The sequence below is a fragment of the Triticum aestivum genome, chromosome 2B, assembly GCF_018294505.1.
Source record: "Triticum aestivum cultivar Chinese Spring chromosome 2B, IWGSC CS RefSeq v2.1, whole genome shotgun sequence".
Taxonomy (NCBI): Eukaryota; Viridiplantae; Streptophyta; class Magnoliopsida; order Poales; family Poaceae; genus Triticum; species Triticum aestivum.
Genome location: NC_057798.1, coordinates 34,429,977 through 34,448,651, shown reverse-complemented (window position 1 = coordinate 34,448,651; position 18,675 = coordinate 34,429,977). Strand labels below are relative to the sequence as shown.

The 18,675-nt window shown below is 46.5% G+C and overlaps 1 protein-coding gene across 5 annotated transcripts; it reads left to right on the top strand.

Moving 5' to 3' along the window:
• Positions 1-1,745: 1,745 nt before the first annotated feature.
• Positions 1,746-8,446, top strand: LOC123043323 (uncharacterized). Of its 5 annotated transcripts, none has more exons than XR_006419141.1 (3): positions 1,746-6,928; positions 7,044-7,215; positions 7,525-7,701. XR_006419141.1 is itself a non-coding variant. In XM_044465741.1 (3 exons), exons 2-3 carry the CDS (start codon positions 4,886-4,888, stop codon positions 7,098-7,100), a joined length of 2,100 nt encoding a protein of 699 aa, XP_044321676.1. In that variant the 5' UTR covers positions 1,746-4,009; positions 4,870-4,885; the 3' UTR covers positions 7,101-7,785. The 5 variants fall into 5 exon arrangements, 3 of the variants coding, with proteins under 3 accessions (XP_044321676.1, XP_044321675.1, XP_044321674.1); XM_044465741.1 differs by having other exon boundaries at positions 1,746-4,009; positions 4,870-6,928; positions 7,044-7,785; XM_044465740.1 differs by having other exon boundaries at positions 1,746-4,755; positions 4,870-6,928; positions 7,044-7,785.
• The last annotated feature ends 10,229 nt before the right edge of the window (positions 8,447-18,675 follow it).

Genomic DNA, 18,675 nt, shown 5'->3' with positions numbered 1-18,675 from the left:
AGCTATATCCCGGCGACGGACGCCGGCCTACTCCGCTAGATAGCCATTCCCCGCCGGAAAATAGCAGCGCTTCGCCGCGGCAGCCCCTCTCGCAGCAGCTGGTCGTTTCCTGCCGCCGTTTCCGGCCGCGGAGGAAGAGCTCGCCGCGCTGCTGGAGGAGGAAGCCGCGGCCAACGTCCAGGAAGAAGAGCATCTGATGGTGCTCGCCGCCCTCGCCCAGCTGCTGGCGATCAATGAAAAGCCGCGTCGAGGTGGCTCGGTGCCGGGGCAGGTGAAAGCAAAGAACCGGCATCGTCTGCAAGGCTACTGCATGCTCTACTCCGACTACTTCGCCGATGCTCCACTTCATGGCGAGAGAACATTTCGGCGCCGTTATCGGATGAGCCGAAAGCTCTTCCTTAGGATTGTGAATTCCATCTGGGAGTTCGACAACTACTTCAAGTGCAAGATGGATTGCACTGGCGCTCTTGGATTCACCTCCATCCAGAAGTGCACGACAGCGATGAGGATGCTTGCATATGGAGCTCCCAGTGATTCACTCGACGACTATGGGCGCATGGCCGAGTCCACCAGCATAGAGTGTTTCTACAAGTTCTGTCGGGCAGTGGTGGCAGTGTTTGGGCCACAATACTTGAGAACACCCAATGCGAAAGACACTGCTCGGATCCTAGCCCAGAATGCAACAAGAGGATTTCCTGGGATGCTTGGAAGCATCGACTGCATGCATTGGCAATGGAATAACTGCCCATTTGGTTGGCAGGGGATGTACAAAGGCGCCAAAGGCGGTTGCAGTGTGGTGCTTGAGGCGGTAGCCACACGGGACCTCTGGATTTGACACTCCTTCTTTGGTATGCCAGGAACTCACAATGACATCAACGTGTTGCAGTGCTCTCCTGTTTTTGCCAAGCTCGTTGAGGGTCATTCTCCTCCGGTGAACTTCGAGATCAATGGGCACCAATACAACAAGGGGTACTATCTAGCTGACGGCATCTATCCGAGATGGTCGACATTTGTAAAGACAATCTCAAACCCTGTGGCAGGAGGCAAGAACGCCTGGTTTGCGAAGGTTCAGGAGGCTTGCAGGAAGGATGTCGAGCGGGCATTTGGTGTGCTCCAATCTCGATTCGATGTTGTTCGGTACCCCGCTCAGACTTGGTCGAAAGATCAAATGTGGGATATCATGACTTGCTGTGTCATCTTGCACAACATGATCATCGAGAGCGAGCAAGAAGACCCAGTGTTTGACACTGAACCATACTACAGGCAGGGTCCTCTAGCCGAAGTTGATCACCAGCTACCGGCAACTTGGACTGCCTATCTCAGTATGCGTCAGGAGATCCGAGACCCACAGGTGCATCATCAACTGCAGAAAGATCTGATTGAGCACCTATGGAGGCTCAAGGGGGACGCCGCGTGATGAAATACGAGTTTTTATTTGTTGAACTATATAATTTGTATTGAACTATTTGTTGTTGTAGTATTTTGTTGAAGTATTTGATTTTTCTGTGATAAAATATGTGATAAGGAATAATTGTGTTGATAATTGAACGCCGAGACACGGCGAAACCATGCCGAATATGGGCCTATTCTCGCCCATATGGGCCGTTTATTCGCCGAAATTGGGCTGCAAAGTGGGTCAATTTTAGCGCCTGAGGGCGAGCTGGGGCGACGACCGGGCGCAAAACCGCCCCAACACCGAGTGTATCGCTGGCTCGCCCCAGGGGGCGATTTCTATGCGTCCTGGGGGGCCAACGGCTGGAGATGCCCTTACAACCAGCCTAAAAACCAATCCCCAATCTCGTTGGTTCGTCCTCCAACCACGAGGCTGCAGGGACACCTACCCATGGCGGCGGCCACGGACCATCCCTTGCCCTCCTTCCGCTGGCCGCTGCTGCGGCCTTGTGCCTCGCGGAGCCTGTGGTCGGCTGGTCGCCGACGGCGGTCGTCGTCGCCGCAGTGCAGCGCACGGAGGGTGGGGAGGCGCGAACGATGGTACTTGCCCCGCGACGCGGTGTTCCCTGTGAGTTCTCCCTTTTCGGTAATGAATCTGAGATGGTTTCAGTTCCGTATTTTTGCAACTGAATTTCAGAGGCTAGTTGCAGGATTCAGACAATAACACAGAGAAAATAGATAACTTTGGGAGTTATTTTCAGAGCACAGAGAAAAGTTTTTTTTAGGCAAAGAAAATAGATAAGTTTGGGAGTGATTTAGAGAGATGGATTAGAAGATCACAGAGCAAAGTTGAGGCCCAACCCGTACAAGGGGCGGCCAGGATTTAACTGAATACAAGGAGGGATGCCCAGTGCTGCACCCAACCCATTAAGCTTACATCCAGAGGCAAAAGAATATGGTAAAAGTAAATCTAAATTGCAGTAAAGCTGTTGTCGAAAATGTTAACCGAGATGTTTAGGAAACTGGTAGCCATCGGATGCATCCCCAATAGCAGCGAGATAGCCCAGCGGCGCGAATATGTAAACTGTACATGGTGCTGTAACAAAACAGGCTGTGTCTTACATTCTTCAGAGTTAACTGTTGATTCTTCAGGTTTCAGGTACAGATCCTGACAATAAAGCTTTGCACTTGGCATCCACCTCCTCATAAAGCAGGCGTTGGATGATGTATTATTAAAGTATTAGTTGATTGGATAATGGATAGAACCTTAATATTAAATAGATACCAATGTTTTAAATAGCGGGCTATAGGAAATAGCAGCGGGCCTCCAAAAACAGCTATAGCGAAGTTATAACGGGATATAGCGGGCTATTTATAAAGGCGACCATTTAGCGCCACCCTGCTGAAAAGGCTATAGCCGAGCTATAGCGGAGCTATAGCCGGCTATTTAAAACATTGATAGATACTCCCTCCGGCTCAAAATAAATGTCTCAAGCTTAGTACAACTTTGTACTAAAGTTAATACAAAGTTGAGACATTTATTTTGAGACGGAGGGAGTATAATATTGTTGGTCGGCCCATGCATGCTCTCAATAATAGCAAACGCTCATGACAGCCATGATTTCAGTATTTCAATCTGAACTGGTTTCAGTTATTTTCCAAGAAAAAAAAAGTACTCGTTTGGGGAAGGCACGAACCCGGGATCTTGCTGTGTATGTGGCACTTTCCTTAATCTAGTCGAAACCTGGAAATGCAAATGTGGTCTAAGCTGCAAATTTAGCCCAGCACATCGGTAGGTTCAGCCTAACAACTTGTCAATCGCTTTTCAAGGCATCCATCCAAGCAGGCATGCACATGTAGACCTTTTGCGCAAGAAAGCTCATACCTGCTACACTCCACTTTGTAGTGCCATCCGCCTCCTCCTACAACAGGCATTGCCATGATCTACTAGCATTATATCCTAACCATGCCGCCCCAGAGTGAATAATTATATTTCTGTGCATATCGTATTGTTGGTCGGGCCCCTCTGTTGGGAACAGAAGTGCTGAACAGGAACTAGTCTAGAAATAAAAAGAAACTGGAGGAGGACAAGGTTGTTCATTGAGAAATAACTTCCGATGGCAGATTCCTAATTTTTGTTGTTTTTTGCAGGCGTGAATTCTTAATATTTGGCAGTGAAACACTAAAAATAGAGGTACAAGATTCTAGAGATACAAGACACATGAGTGGTTTTCTTTGGAGGCAATTGGGAAGGTTATGCTGATGAGATTATATTTCCCATGAGACATATTCTTAACCAAGTGCTGTTGGAGCTGTCTTGGGTACTGACTACTGAGTAGGTAGATATGTAGCAATAGTGAGTGTCTTAATTAATTAAGCCACTGTGACATTATTTCTAGTTAAGTATGGTTGGAGGCTCAAAAGTAGTTGTTTTCTTCTATGCATATCCCTTGCTTTTTTTTGTCTTTGTAATAAAGAAAAAAAACGTACATACTGTTCCAATTTGGAATTCTGGTACTTAAGAACGGACCAGCCAAGCACTGTCCTAATTGCCGCCATCTCTCTCTGCTGCTACTTCCTGCTTGGACTTCGGTACAGCTAGCACCTGCTGTTACAGGTATTGCCACTGTCACATTTCACTCCACTTGTACATACATATGCATTTCGATATCGATTGTCCATGCCGCTTATTTTCGCCCGTCTAACAAGCATATATTTTAGTACTAGTAGCAAAAACATTGTGGTAAATCTAAGTGTTCAGTGCCTGTCAACACGAATCAATCCCCAATTCCCTGTTAGTGCCGCGCGTTGCTCCTGCTCCAGGCCGCAAAGGGGGATTCACCCTCGTCGCTTCCATGCCGTGGCTCGACCCGGACAGGCTGTTAACTAACTTAACTCCTGGTTGCCATCACATGCGCTGGGAGTATAGTATTGTTGGTTGATTGAATGTAAGCTTGCACACTGCATGGTCTCAACAATAAAAAACATCATGAGACATCTCAAGTAGGAACATGCTTCAGACTGTATTTATCGACCTAGTTCGCCTTTTCCTTCCAAATTTAGTATGGACAAGCTGACAAATGATGAGCTGGTCTGATGGATGGATCTGGCACGTACCTTCAGATGCGATTCCCAACTGTGATCAGTATTCTTAATTTGTTTGTTCCTTGCGCTAGCTACTTGTTAAAAGTGTACAGCTAGTTGGCACTCGTTGGGTAGCTCCTGCAACATGACAATCAGAATGGCATTTATGTTTACTTGATAGTGTACTACTACTCGATCAGTTGCTCTGTCCGTAGTTACTCTAGAGGTAGCAGTGTCATACTCTGCAGTGCTGGTGCTCACTTTCTTCAGAGTTGGGAGGTATTACACTGCCACTTTGTGATCTCCTAGTTCACTACTGTGCAATTAGGCTGTGCTTTCACCTTGTTTAATTGTCGCTACTGATTTTATCTGTGTATACTTGTTGCATTCCAGGATCAAGCTCTCAACAATGGCTCGAGGGCCTTTGGACTTATGGAATGAGTGGGGAACCCGGATCCTGGTTCTCTTGAGCCTCGGCTTCCAGGTCATCCTCCATCTCTTCGCCAAGGTGCGTCGTCGCAAAGCCAGCTCAGCTATGCAGAGGTTCTTCCTCTGGCTGGCGTACCAGCTGTCCGACATGACGGCGACGTACGCTGCCGGGCAGCTCTTCTTCAGCAGCACGCCGCAAGAGCACCACCTAGTCGCCTTCTGGGCTCCGTTCCTCCTGCTGCACCTTGGCGGCCCGGACAACATTACCGCCTATGCCCTCGAGGATAGCAAGCTCTGGAAACGCCACTTTCTGAGCCTTTTGGTGCAGGTCCTGGGAGCTGGACATGTCTTCTACAAGCATATCATCGGCAGTGGGATCTTGCTCATGCTGGCTGCCATCTTGATATTCGGTCTCGGCGTTGCCAAGTATGGGGAGAGGACATGTGCGCTCTGGTTCGCCAACTTCAGCAGGCTCCGGAGCTCTCTCAAGGTGTTACCACGTGACAAGCATCACCAAAAATTTTACACCGAGCATCAACACGGCTACGACAACTCCAACGCTGAACTCCTGCAGCTTGCTCACTCCCTGTTTCATATCTGCAAGCGTGGGATAGTTGATTCCGTGATGATGGTGGATCCAGATAGCCTGAGTGAGCTGGATTCTTTGGACAACACAACAATCCAGGGCCTCATGAAAGACCGTGAGCGCATGTGGACGGTGATGGAGATGGAGCTCTCCCTTATGTACGACATCCTCTACACGAAGGCAAGTGTGATCCACTCTTGGTTTGGCTACTGCATCCGTGCCGTGTCGCCTCTTGCCATTACCGCCTCTCTTGTGCTGTTCCAGTTGAGCGGCAAAGATGGTGACAGCCAAGCCGATGTTGTCGTCACATACACCTTGTTGGTTGTTGCCTTGGTCCTGGAGACAAAATCCCTTGTAGGTGCACTTGGATCAAGCTGGGTGTTTGCCTTCTTGTGTGCTACACGATGTAATTGGCTTCGGCATGCAGCTCTGTGCAGTGGAAGGTGGCACTGGCTTCGTCAGAGACTTGGATCTCTCCGCCGGTCTTGGCCTGGAAAGGCGATAATTACACGGAACTCAAGGAGATGGTCAGGCACCATGGGACAGCACAACATGTTGCAGTTTCGCACCGGAGAGATGGATTCGACCGGTCACCAGCTCGGCAGTCTTTTCAAGATGGTGGGGCTCAGCGAGTCGTTTGAGAGAAGGTACTACTCATGGACTGTTGAGGTCCCAGAGAAGGTCAAGGAGCGTGCACAGAAGGTGGACGACATAGTCTCAACGGGTGATATAAACACAATGGGCATGCTCAGGTATAATTGGGGTAAAATGGCGCTGAGTGAGAAGAAGTACCCTGGGCTGTACATGGAGTTGGAGGACTGGCATGGAGTTGACTTCCACGAGAGCATCATCAGCTGGCACATCGCCACCGACTTGATCCTCGCCGCAGGGCAGCCAAGCGGCCATGATGCAGCTGACGGCCGTGTGGAGGCTGTCAGGGCACTGTCCAACTACATGATGTTCCTCCTGGTGGATCGCCCCGACATGCTACCAGGCCTTCCTCAGAACTGGCTGTACAAGAAAACCTGCACCAATCTGGACGACTTGTGTAAAGAACGCCTAGTTGGTTCTCGAGGCAACATCTTCACCGCGCTCAAGAGATTGTTCGGACCACGCCATCACCGCCGCTGCTTAAATCCTTCTAAGCTCGAGAAGGAGCTTGCCGGGATCATACTGGAGCTGCCACACGAGGAGAATTTCAACTACTACGAAACTCCTCGGCTCATGTACGCACGCAAGATTGCTCGGATACTGCGCCGTAGGGACGAAGATGCAGTGGTTGTGCTGCTAGACGTGTGGACCGACTTCATGGCCTATGCAGCCAACCGGTGCAGCAGGGAGGCGCACGCCAGGAACCTGAACAGCGGCGGTGAGTTGACGACTGTGCTCTGGCTTATGATAGAGCACCTCCGCTTGATAAAAGGAGATGCAACAAAGGTTAACGCTCGTGTGTAATCTATTCTACTAGTTGACTAGTGGCCTTTGCCATGACCAGTGTATCTGAATGTTAGTTGAGCATCGTTGATTACTAATTCTACTCAATCGAGTACAGGTTATGACCAGTGTACCTGAACGTCCCTGGAGCTTTCCGGCTGAAATCTTAACCTGAGCAAGAACATCTGAGCAGCTCAACCTTTTTTGTCAGATTGTGGATTCACTTATGATGATCATGTGTTCCCTTTTGCAGTTTCATAGTGATATACACTTCTGTTGGTTCTTGCATGGTAGGTTGATTATTTGGTAACCAATGATACGGTTGTGTGGCATAAACACTACCGCACCAGAGTTGGTAGTTAATATTTTCTTTGCAATATAGTGACTGAAACAGAAAAGTCTTCACTTTCTCTTTGTAGCCCCCTTTGTTCTCACTCTAGTTTTGATCTCTTGATGTTAAATGCCCATAAATGAGAAAGTTCATCATCTATTATAGAGTCAGTTGTCTGATACAGTACATTCTAATGTGGCGTGTGTGGCTTTTTGGTTGAGTGAGAAAAAACATCGTGCCGTTCACATCACTGTTTCTTCTGCTGCAGTGACATCGCGTTTCAGTGAATGCAGTGGACATGGATTAACTGGGTCTGTTTGCTTGAAAAGATGAGTCTGGCAAAGTGTCCTGTCAATGGCAAGGTGCTGGAGGTGGCATCAAATTCAGTGTGTCCATGGCTTCTTCTGCAGCCACTGCTGCAGCAGCAACAGGTTGAAAACAAAACAAGGCAAGGTAACAGCAGCCTGGGTTTGCTACCATACTTCGCCGGGAAGATCTTTGCTGGCCTGAAACATTACACTGGCCAACCGGATTCCTAGCAAGATCAGGAGGATCAGGTATTTGTGCTTGGCATACTTTCTTTGGAAGTAGGGCACTGTAGTGGGCTCTGTTCATCTGTCATGTCATAACGTTTGTCATCCTCTGTTTTTCAGTTTTCAGTTGCTTCACCAAAAACTTTCAGAAGAACCTATTCTGATGGCCTTATTGTTAGCTCTCTGAACTTAAATCGCAATGGTGATGCTCTCATCTTGCTGGCAGAGTGCTGAAGGGACATGCAAAACTCATATTTATATGCTGTTATAAGTTTCAGAGGTATGGGGCTAATATTTTAGCCCCTTTATCTGGTCTGTTTTTGTCCCAGCAAATGGAATTCCGGGCCATAATAAAGCAGTGAGCTCGTATAGCATAACTTGCTCAAGAGAAACATTGTGAAACCAGTTGACAGGACTTTTCCTCGAAAAATGGAACCGTTCATCATCAATATTTTTGGTTATGGAATCAATTGTCTGATACACTTTGTTAATGTCACATGTGTGCTACCTTTAACAAGGGAGCTGTTCCATGACAACGATTTGTTAATTCTAAAATGTTCAACTAGCTGTGTAGCATCCAATGGCTAGCTAGTGCATGTGCAACTCTGCAAGCATGTGAAATTTCATAGAGATTTGTGCTCAGCATCGATCTAGTTTGCTATGGGGCAGCAGAATGAGAATATTCCTTCTTATCTTTGTAAAAAAAAGAGGTAATATCACTGGGAGTCACACAACTTGTGTGAGATGTGCAGTTTAGTGCTAGATCTTTTAAAATACGATTTTCTGGTCATCTAACTTTTCGTTTGGTGCACATACGGTCACTTTGGCTGTCCGTGTGCGTAGCCGCCGCTGGCGTGGCATGCCACACATGCACGAGCCAAAATACACATGTTCAGTGCACAAATTCATTTACCATTAAGTGCCAAAATACGGTTAATACTGCAGCAGAGAACATGTTCAGTTAAGTAAGCAGTTAAGTCACAATACAACAGATTATTATCACTTGTCAATACATCACATAATGCGCAGGTAACAGTTTCAGTTAACACTTTCACTCACATAATGTGCAGCATATTCAGTTAACTGGATTTGCAAGCATATTCGGTACACATTGTCACAAAAATTCAGTAAACATCTCACAAATGGAAGAGGATTTGGACTATGCCATCTAACGATTCATAAACCCTAAACTGTGAACAAATTGATAAACCACCTCCTTTAACCTCCACAAAAACCCTAGCTCGAATTGGGAAACAGGGGAACTAGACCTTCAGAATGTAATGCGTATGGCAAAGCTCAATTACTCACAATGCGTACATAAGTGAATGAATCAATGGTGATCGCCCTACCACATGAACCCTACCTAGGAGAAACGCGACACAGAGAAGTCACCAGGGAGCCGTTCTGCAAAAATATACACGGGCTGTCTCTTCCCGCCCGTTGCAGGGACTGTTTTGAGCAAATAAAAATGAGTCGGGGGATCCTATGCAAAAATTCCGCGTGCGCATCACTACGAAATTGCGTAGATCGCTGACAGTGTGCCCGTGCATGCCACATCAACAACGGATACGTGCGCGGAGAGCCGGAGTGATCGTATTTGCACCAAATGACAAGTTACATGACTAGAAAACCGTATTTTGAAAGATCTAGTATCAAACTGCACATTCGATGCAAGTTGTGTGACTATTAGTGATATTACCTCTAAAAAAATTTGTAATTTAGGCCACCACGGATTGGACTTTTTTTTTTACTAAAAACACAATTGCACATCTTTTTTTTCTACAACTGCACGTTTTCTAAACATTTACCTTAATTGCGATCTTGATCGCATTTGTTGTTGCATTTAAATGCTTTAGCTAGAGAGTTATTTGTATGTTGCATTTAAGTGTTGTATAAATTTTATGTATGAACTTGTATTAATTTGGTCTATTTGGTGGTGTGTAATGAAGATGCGCCGGCAATGGATGTACGATGACCGATGCTCTCCCCAGTTCGTTGATGGCGTGCATACTTTTCTTATTGCGGCTCAGGCAAACAAGCGGGCGGAAGGTTTTATGACTTGTCCATGTGTTGGCTGTAAGAATGATTACAATTACTCTAACTCAAGAATCATTCACGTCCATCTGTTGGGGAATGTACAATGAGGAGTTTGCAGGTGACCCAAAGAACGTATGGTTTGATCTAAGCGCAGATGGCATTAATCCTTTTGGGGAGCAGAGCAGCAACCATAGCACGTGTCATGTGACTTTATGTTTGTATAACCTTCCTCAATTGTGCATGAAGCGGAAGTTCATTATGATGCCAGTGCTCATCCAAGGCCCTAAGCAACCCGGCAACAACATTGATGTGTACCTAAGGCCATTAGTTGAAGAACTATTACAACTGTGAAATGGAAAAGGTGTACGTGTGTGGGATGAGGACAAACAGGAAGAATTTGACCTAAAGGCGTTGCTGTTCGTGACCATCAATGATTAGCCTGTTCTAAGTAATCTTTCAGGACAGACAAACAAGGGATATCGCGGATGCACACACTGTTTGGATGATACCGACGGTATATATTTGGATAGTTGTAGGAAGAATGTGTACCTGGGACATCGTCGATTTCTTCCGAGCAGGCATCCCGCAAGAAAGAAAGGCAAGCATTTCAAAGGTGAGGTGGACATCGGACGAAGCCTCGCCACTGTACTGGTGCTGATGTACAGGATATGGTCAAGGATTTGAAGGTAATCTTTGGAAAGGGGCCTGGCGGACAACCTATTCCGAAGGACGCTAACGGACGCGCACCCATGTGGAAGAAGAAATATATATTTTGGGATCTGCCCTATTGGAAAGACCTAAAGGTCCGCTCTGCAATCCACGTGATGCACATGACGAAGAATCTTTACGTGACCCTGCTTGGCTTCTTGGACGTGTATGGGAAGACAAAAGATACACCGGAGACACGGGAGGACCAGCAACGTATATACTAAGTTTTGGGTGAACCTAGCCGATCATTTATATATAACGAAGCAAACTTAAATTTGGTTAATACATTTCGGCGAACACTTGCTATGCACCTCCGCAGCGAGTATATTTTAAAATGTTCACATCTTTCAAAAAATGTTTATGGCTTTTATTTTTATTTTTAAAATGTATGTTTAATATTAAAAAAGTGATTCATACCCTTCAAAATATATTTTTTCATAAAATATAAACAAAATGTTTCTGGTAGTTAATAAATGTTCACATGCTTCAAGAATTAATTCGTGACATTTTGAAAGAATGTTTATATAGTGAAACAAATGTTCACGTAATTTTAAAAAATGTTTTATACCATTAAAAAATGTTCAACGTGCATTAAATTTTCTTTTGCATGTATTCAAAAAATGTTCAAACATGTATTTGAAGAAGTTATATCATATATTAAAAAAAGTTGAACGGCTGTCAAAACAAGTTCCACGTGTATACAAAAATGTAGAACATGTATTAAAAAAGTCGACATGTATTTAAAAAATGGAAAAAATAAGCAAAAGGAGAAGAACAAAAACAAAAATGCCTGAAACAACATATAATGATAAACCCAGTGGAAGCTTCTAAAACCGACCTATAAAAACATAAAAAATCCGCTCAGTGGAGCTATAGTACTAGGTTGGTCCACTAGCCTTGTGCCAGAGGCGAGACATAGCCCTGGTGCATATTGGAGGAGTGTCGCACAGACCACCGTATATGGGCTGATCGTGATATATATGGGGCATCACACATGGCATCACGTTGTTCAACAATTGTTTTCTTCGATTACTCTTGTTTTTAGTCGGTATGATTTTCTTAAAGAAAAACTGTGAATTATTTTCCATAAAAAGGTTACATTGCTTTTCGAAAAATGGGATTTTAAGAAACTGAAGATTTGTTGAAATTTACAAAAAAAGAAATTAAATGTGATTTTCTTAAATCTATGAACATTTTTTCAAAAACAATGTTGAATGCTTTTAATTAATTTGGGTATCTTATATAAGAATCATGAATATTTAAAGGCGGCTGCTACAAATCAGGCGGATGATTTCTATCCACCTAGTCAGCCGTTCGATCTGGCGCTGATGGTCGATCGCGGCAACAAAGTACCTTTCTTCTCTAATCCCCATCCTCATGATGCTTTCTTCTCTAATCCCCATCCACCCGATGAAGAGCAACACTATCTGATGCAGAGCAATGCAGCAACCCCCGGTGGCACCTTGCGTCGGTTACCTCTGCATTGCAGTTCCAAGAGTCGCCGGCTACCGCTGCATTGTAGTACCGGGAGCCACCGAGTGTTTCTCAATAGCAACACCGAGGGCGACGATAAAGCTTGGACACAGCACCGACGACGCCCGATGAAGCTACATTGGAGCTTCGGTGAAGCTCCATTGACGCCCCAGCGAAGCTTCATTGCAGCATCGCCTGCTACGATGCAACTCTGTCGCCGACCGTGGCAGCAACTCAGAGCTCTCTACTGCTGCAACGCAGGTTCGTCATTGTCGTGCAGCAGCGTCGTCATACCATCGCATGCTGCAGCGCAGTCTCTGCCGTCGGCCATGGCAGCAGCTCCTGCTCCAACGCAGTTCCGCCGTCGACGTAGCCGCAACGTCGTCGCGCATCGCCTGCTGCAACACAGCTCCGCCGCTGGCCATGGCAACAACGCCCTCTTAGCATAGCCTAGAGCAGCACGAGGTGAGCGGCGGTTTAGGGTTGCAGCAAAGCGTCGCCCCCAGGAAAAGCAGGTTTGTAAATGGCGACGGTGGTTTGCAGCAGCGGTGCAGCGACGCGAGCGACGACAGTTTGCAACCAGGGTGTGGTGCGTTGGAGATGTGGGACAGGCGTTGTAGCAACATGAGCCGTGTCAATGGGCAATGGTGCTGGTGTGTTTTGCTGTGTGCTCGAAGGAAGAAGAAAAGGAGGAAAAGGAACGAGTGGCTCAAGCTTCCGGAGGAAAGAGATAAGGATGGGTGAGCCAGCCCACAGGGGATGCATGTCACGCGTCGAAGGCGGTTTACGCCCGTGAGAAATTAATCGGGTGATTTTGATCATTTTTGTTTAAAAAAATCAAAAAAGAGAAAATAACATGTAAATGAAAACAGATAAAGTAAAAGCAAAAAAGAAATGAAAATTCAATGGAAAAAAAATCTAAAGAGCAACGAAAACAAATTCAGGGACGAAAAGAAGCGCAAGCTCTATGGAATTGAAGTCGAGAATATTGATGCCAAATCATGGGAGCAATTAATTAACGAGCGCTTCATCAGGAGCCTTACAACGATCAGCGCCACATGGCACACTCTCAACCATTCGCCACATGTCGCGCTCTGGATGCTCCCTCCGGATTATATTTATTTATTTTTCCGCACACGTTTTCGGCTTTTTAAACGGGTTTTTCTGGGTTTCTTTCGATGTTTTGGTTTTTCACCGGTCTTCCCTAGCTCTTCTACCAAAAAAACAATTTCAGGAAAAAAAGTTTTGCGCAAAAATATGCATTTTCCTTTTTCTTTTCTTTCGCGAGAGTCGCGGTTTTGCTTCCGCGAGAGGCACGATTTTGCTTTGGCGAGAGTCACGACCGTGCCTCTCGGAAACGAAAAAAATGCGTGTTCTGTTTTTTTCCTTTCGCGAGAGTCACGGTTTTGCCTCTGCGAGAGGCACGGTTGTGCTTTCGCGAGAGTCATGGCCGTGCCTCTCGAAAACGAAAAAAAGTGTTTTCTATTTATTTTTTCTTTTGCGAGAGTTACAGGCTTGCTTCCGCGAGAGGCATGGTTGTGCTTTCGCGAGAGTCACAGTCATGCCTCCTCGGAAACGAAAAAAAAACAAGTTTTTTTACTTTCGCGAGAGTCACGGTTTTGCTTCCGCGAGAGGCACGGCTGTCATTTCGTCAGAGGCACGGGCGTGCCTCCTCGGAAACGGAAAAAGAAACGTATTTTCTGAGAGGCACAGTTGTCATTTCGTCAGAGGCACGGGCGTGCCTCCTCGGAAACGGAAAAAAACGCGTTTTCTGTCTTTTTTGCGAGATTCACGGTTTTGCTTCTGTGAAAGGCACGGTTGTGATTTCGTCAGAGGTACGGTGTGTCTCTTTCAGAAAGGGAAAAAACTCGTGCTCCCAGTTCGGTTTTTTTGTGAAAAAAAGTTCGTCAAAACCTATCAACATGGGATCTAGTTTTGAAGATGTCGACGTGAGGAATCCAACGACGAAAGTGGTTCGAGATTTGGACGCACGCTTTAAGAGATAAAATGTTTTGAATAAACGGATCTATGAAAAAAAAAGGAAAACTCTCAGGTTGCGACAAGTGACGCACATGCAGCGCGCCATTTATCGCAACCTGGAAAAGTTAAAGTGACCTTTGCAACGAATACTCCTTTACCAGTGATTTCGTCAAATCATGCAACATTGCAGATATCAAACATTTTCTTTCTTTCTTTCAAACAAGCACATTTACAAAAGAAGATAACATAAGCCCAGCCGGCCAGGCCCATCTACCCGACCACCGATGGGGCCTCTGAGCCGCCGCTTCCTCGATCTGCCACCGGGAGCAATTAATTAACGAGCGCTTCTTCGGAAGCCTCGCAACGATCAGCGTCACTTGGCACGCTACAACCGTTCGCCACGTGTCGCGCTCTGGGGTACTCCCTCCGGATTTTTTTTAATTTTTACGCACACGTTTTCGGCTTTTTAAAAGTTTTTTTTTCGGTTTTTTTGACGTTTTGGTTTTTTACCGGTCTTCCCTAGCTTTTCGACCAAATTTTTTTTCGAAAACAATATTTTTTTTGCGCAAAAAAAATGCAATTTTTTTTCGCGAGAGTCACGATTTTGTTTTCGTGAGAGGCACGGGGCGTGCCTCTTTCGGAAAGGAAAAAAAAACCGTGTTCCCGGTTCGGTTTTTTTGTTGGTTTTTTTCATCTGGTTTTTTCGTGAAAAAAAGTTCGTCAAAACCTATCAACATGGGATTTAGTTTTGAAGATCTCGACGCGAGGAATCCAATGACAAAAGCGGTTCGAGATTTAGACGCACGGTTTAAGAGATAAAACATTTTGAATAAACGGATCTAAGAAAAAAGGGAAAACTCCCCGGTTGCGACAAGTGGCGCACAGACAACGCGCCACTTGTCACAACCGGGGGGAGTTGGAGTGATCTCCGCAAGGAGTACTCCTTAATTAGTGATTTCGTCTGCCACCACTTTGTTAGTAGTTCCCAATAAGACTTTGCGTTTGTGTGCGATTTCTGCGAAATTAAACTAGGGACAGCATCGCCGATCTCTCCTCCGCTTTCTGATGGAGCGTGGAAAACAATACCAGCTGGCACTATCTTTTTTTTTGAATGTCAAAAACCCTCTTTATTAACTTATCGTAGGGATCTCATCTGAAACAGTGTTGAGAATACAATCTGGGGGATCTAAGTCCCAAAACACCGAAGTACGAGAATTAACACCTAGCTTAGCAAGCAAATGGGCTGCCCCATTAGCCGTCCTCCTGACCCATGTGATCTTGAACTCCTCCCTAGACCGAATCATAGCTTTCACCTCTTCGATCACCTGTCCCACCGGTGATAAGTTACGTGCCATCTCACCGATCATCTTGGCTACTACCTGTGAGTCCGTCTCCACATGCAGCTTCTGAATTCCTCGTTGGATCGCCAACTGCACCGCTTTCCCGCACGCCAGAATCTCTGCTGTCTCTGCCTTGGAATAGTCCGGGAAAAAATGGGTAGCTGCCCCTCGGAATGCGCCATCTTCATCCCTGAAAATAACACCCACCCCACCGCCCGTTCCTTCCTTTACCATTGCTCCATCCACGTTTGCTTTCATCCACCCCCTCTCCAGTGGTTTCCATCGTTCCTTGACAACCTGCTTCACCGTCGGAACCCGGCCCCCATGAATTGTCCTCCACTCTTCCATCAGCGTCTTGACCCTTGTCGCCACTTGTGCAGGACCCTCAATCCTTCTTCTTTCCCGCGAGTCGTTTCTGGCAAGCCACAACGCATATAGGCCCTGTATCATCATAGACTTTGAGTCCTCGACTGCCTTCGTCAGCCACTACAGTAACCAGTCCGTGAGTCGACTCTGGGAGCACGCCGGGACAGGTGGGATCACCACCTTCACCCCCAACACCGAGCCCAACTCTTTCCAAAATCGCACCGAGTGGCAGCATGACCAGAACCGGTGATGCAACGACTCCTCTCGCCCACAAGCCGGACAGAACACCCCAGCTTTGATATGTCGCCGTAGGAGCTCCGTACCTATAGCCAACCCGTTCTTCATCAGCCTCCAAGCATGTATAATCGCTTTGCCTGGTGCATTGACTCCCCGTAATGCCAGCCATCCCTGATGCTTCGCAACAGACGACGAAGAACCCGACTGTCAGGTTCTTGCTCGCTTCTTGTCCATGCATAGGTGATAGGCCGACCGGACTGTAAACTGTCCGTTGTTTGTAAAGTTCCAAGCCTGAACATCTGCTATGCCATGGCCATCGATATCGATCTGGCGAATATCTTGCACATCATCTAGAGTAAACATTGCATCCAACTTGGCTCGATCCCAAGCATCACCATCTACAGTCAGCAGATCACAAACCCGTGTTATTCCATGTGCATACACCTGGCCCAGTGGCCGAAGATAACCTTGCCTTGGTATCCAGTTATCATGGTGAATTCTTATGCTTGTACCATCACCCACTCGCCATACCAATCCATCCAGCAAAAGGTCCTGCCATGTAGAATACTTCTGAAAGTGTACGAACCTCCACTCGGACAGGTTTAGAATGGAACCATTCGGGTAATATCTAGCCTTCAACACATTGGCACGAAGAGAGGCCTGGGAGTGCAGCAACCTCCATGCTTGTTTTGCTAAAAGGGCTTGGTTGAAAGCCTCCATATCCCTAAAACCCATTCCTCCATCTTTCTTTCTCATGCACATCTTCTTCCAAGCTATCCAATGAACCTTCTTTTCCCCGTTTGCTTCACCCCACCAAAAGTTCGAAGAGATAGATGTCAGGTTCTCGCACAATTTCTTGGTGAGTTGGAAGCAGCTCATGGTAAAAGTTGGGGTTGATTGGAGACCAGATTTTACCAACACCTCACGTGCCTTCTTCGACAAACCCTGTCCTTTCCATCCCGTGACCTTACCCTTGGCACTTTCCTTGACATATTTGAACGTTCCCTCCTTTGAGCTACCCACTACAGTAGGAAGCCCCAAATATTTTTCACTTAACACTTCTGACTAAATTCCAATGACCTCCTTAAGATGTTCTTTGTGCGTGTCAGAGCTACCTTTCCCAAAGAAAATTGCAGACTTTTGCATATTCACTCTCTGACCCGAAGCCACTTCATAAGCCTGCAAAATGCCCTTAAGCGTCTCAAAATTACCTCAAGAGCCTTCAAGAAACACGATGCTGTCATCTGCGAAAAGAAGGTGGGTTACCGTGGGGCCAGTGCTCCCAAACGATACCCCCTTGAGATCACCAGCCTGCTGCGCCCATTTTAAAAGAGCTAAAAAACCTTCCACACAAAAAAGAAACAGGTACGGCGACAAAGGATCCCCCTGACGAAGACCCCTCGATGGCAAAAAGATGTGCGAGATCCCTCCATTAAGCTTAACGGAGAACCGGACCGATGTGATGCAGCGCATGATCATTCGAACCCAAGAATCAACAAAACCAAACTTATTCATCATCCTCTCCAAAAAAGGACCACTCAACCCGGTCGTACGCCTTCATCATATTGAGCTTTATAGCACAAAACGGTCGCTTCCGGGTCCTCTTCCTTATAGCATGGACGCAGTCATACGCGACCAAAATATTATCTGTGATAAGCCTCCCCGGTACAAACGCGCTTTGCTCCTCCGAGATCATTATTGGGAGGATCACCTTAAGCCGGTTAGCTAGCACTTTCGTAGCAATCTTGTACAAAACATTACATAAACTGATCGGTTGAAACTATGCCATCAACTCCGGTGAGTTGACCTTGGGAATCATGACAATGGCCGTATCGTTGAAAGTCTCCGGTGTTGCTGCCCCATACAAAAAGTTTTTTACCGCTGTGCACACGTCATTTTTTAGCAACGACCAGTGTCGTTGATAAAACATCGCTGGAAAGCCATCCGGCCCCGGAGCTTTGGTTGGCCCCATCTGAAATAACGCCGTCTCAATTTCAGCATCTGAGATCTCCACCGTCAACTTTGTGTTCATCTCCTCCGAAACAAGAATATCAATATGTTGTAGCAGCCGCTCCGCCTCCACCGACCCCTCTGTTGTGAAGAGATCGGCGTAAAACTTAGCTGCCAAGGCCCTCATTTCATCATTTGATGTGCACCGCGTCCCATCCTCCTTAAGCAAAGATCTGACCGTGTTCTTTCTTCGTCTATGAGATGCATGATTTTAGAAATATTTTGTGTTCTGATCCCCCCACTGGAGCCAATCTATCCTGGACCATTGTTTATAGTATATCTCCTCCTTCTCATAGAGATCATGTAGTTGCCCCTCAATATCATTTACCTCCCCAAAATAGCGAGTGTGAAGCGACCTCTATTTGGCCTCCTGTAGCTGGGTTTTCAGCTTCGAAATCTGCCTTCGTTGCGAACCGAAAATCTCCCTGCTCCAACGTTGCATGGCCTTGGACATCGCGCCGAGCTTCTTACTGATGTCAGCCGCGCCTCCTAGCTCTTTATTGATCCCCTCCCATGCACTCAGCACCATCTCCTCGTAATTTTCATGACGCGTCCATGCCTCCTCAAAATGAACCCCCTCTCCATCTTCGAGCTGCTCACGTCCAGTGACACAACCGCTCGAATGATCAGGGCAGCATGGTCCGATTCTTCCGTAATCACATGCTCCACTGCAGTCTCCGGAAACATCTGCAAGAACTCATCATTGCATGTAGCCCGGTCTAGTCTTACCTGTAT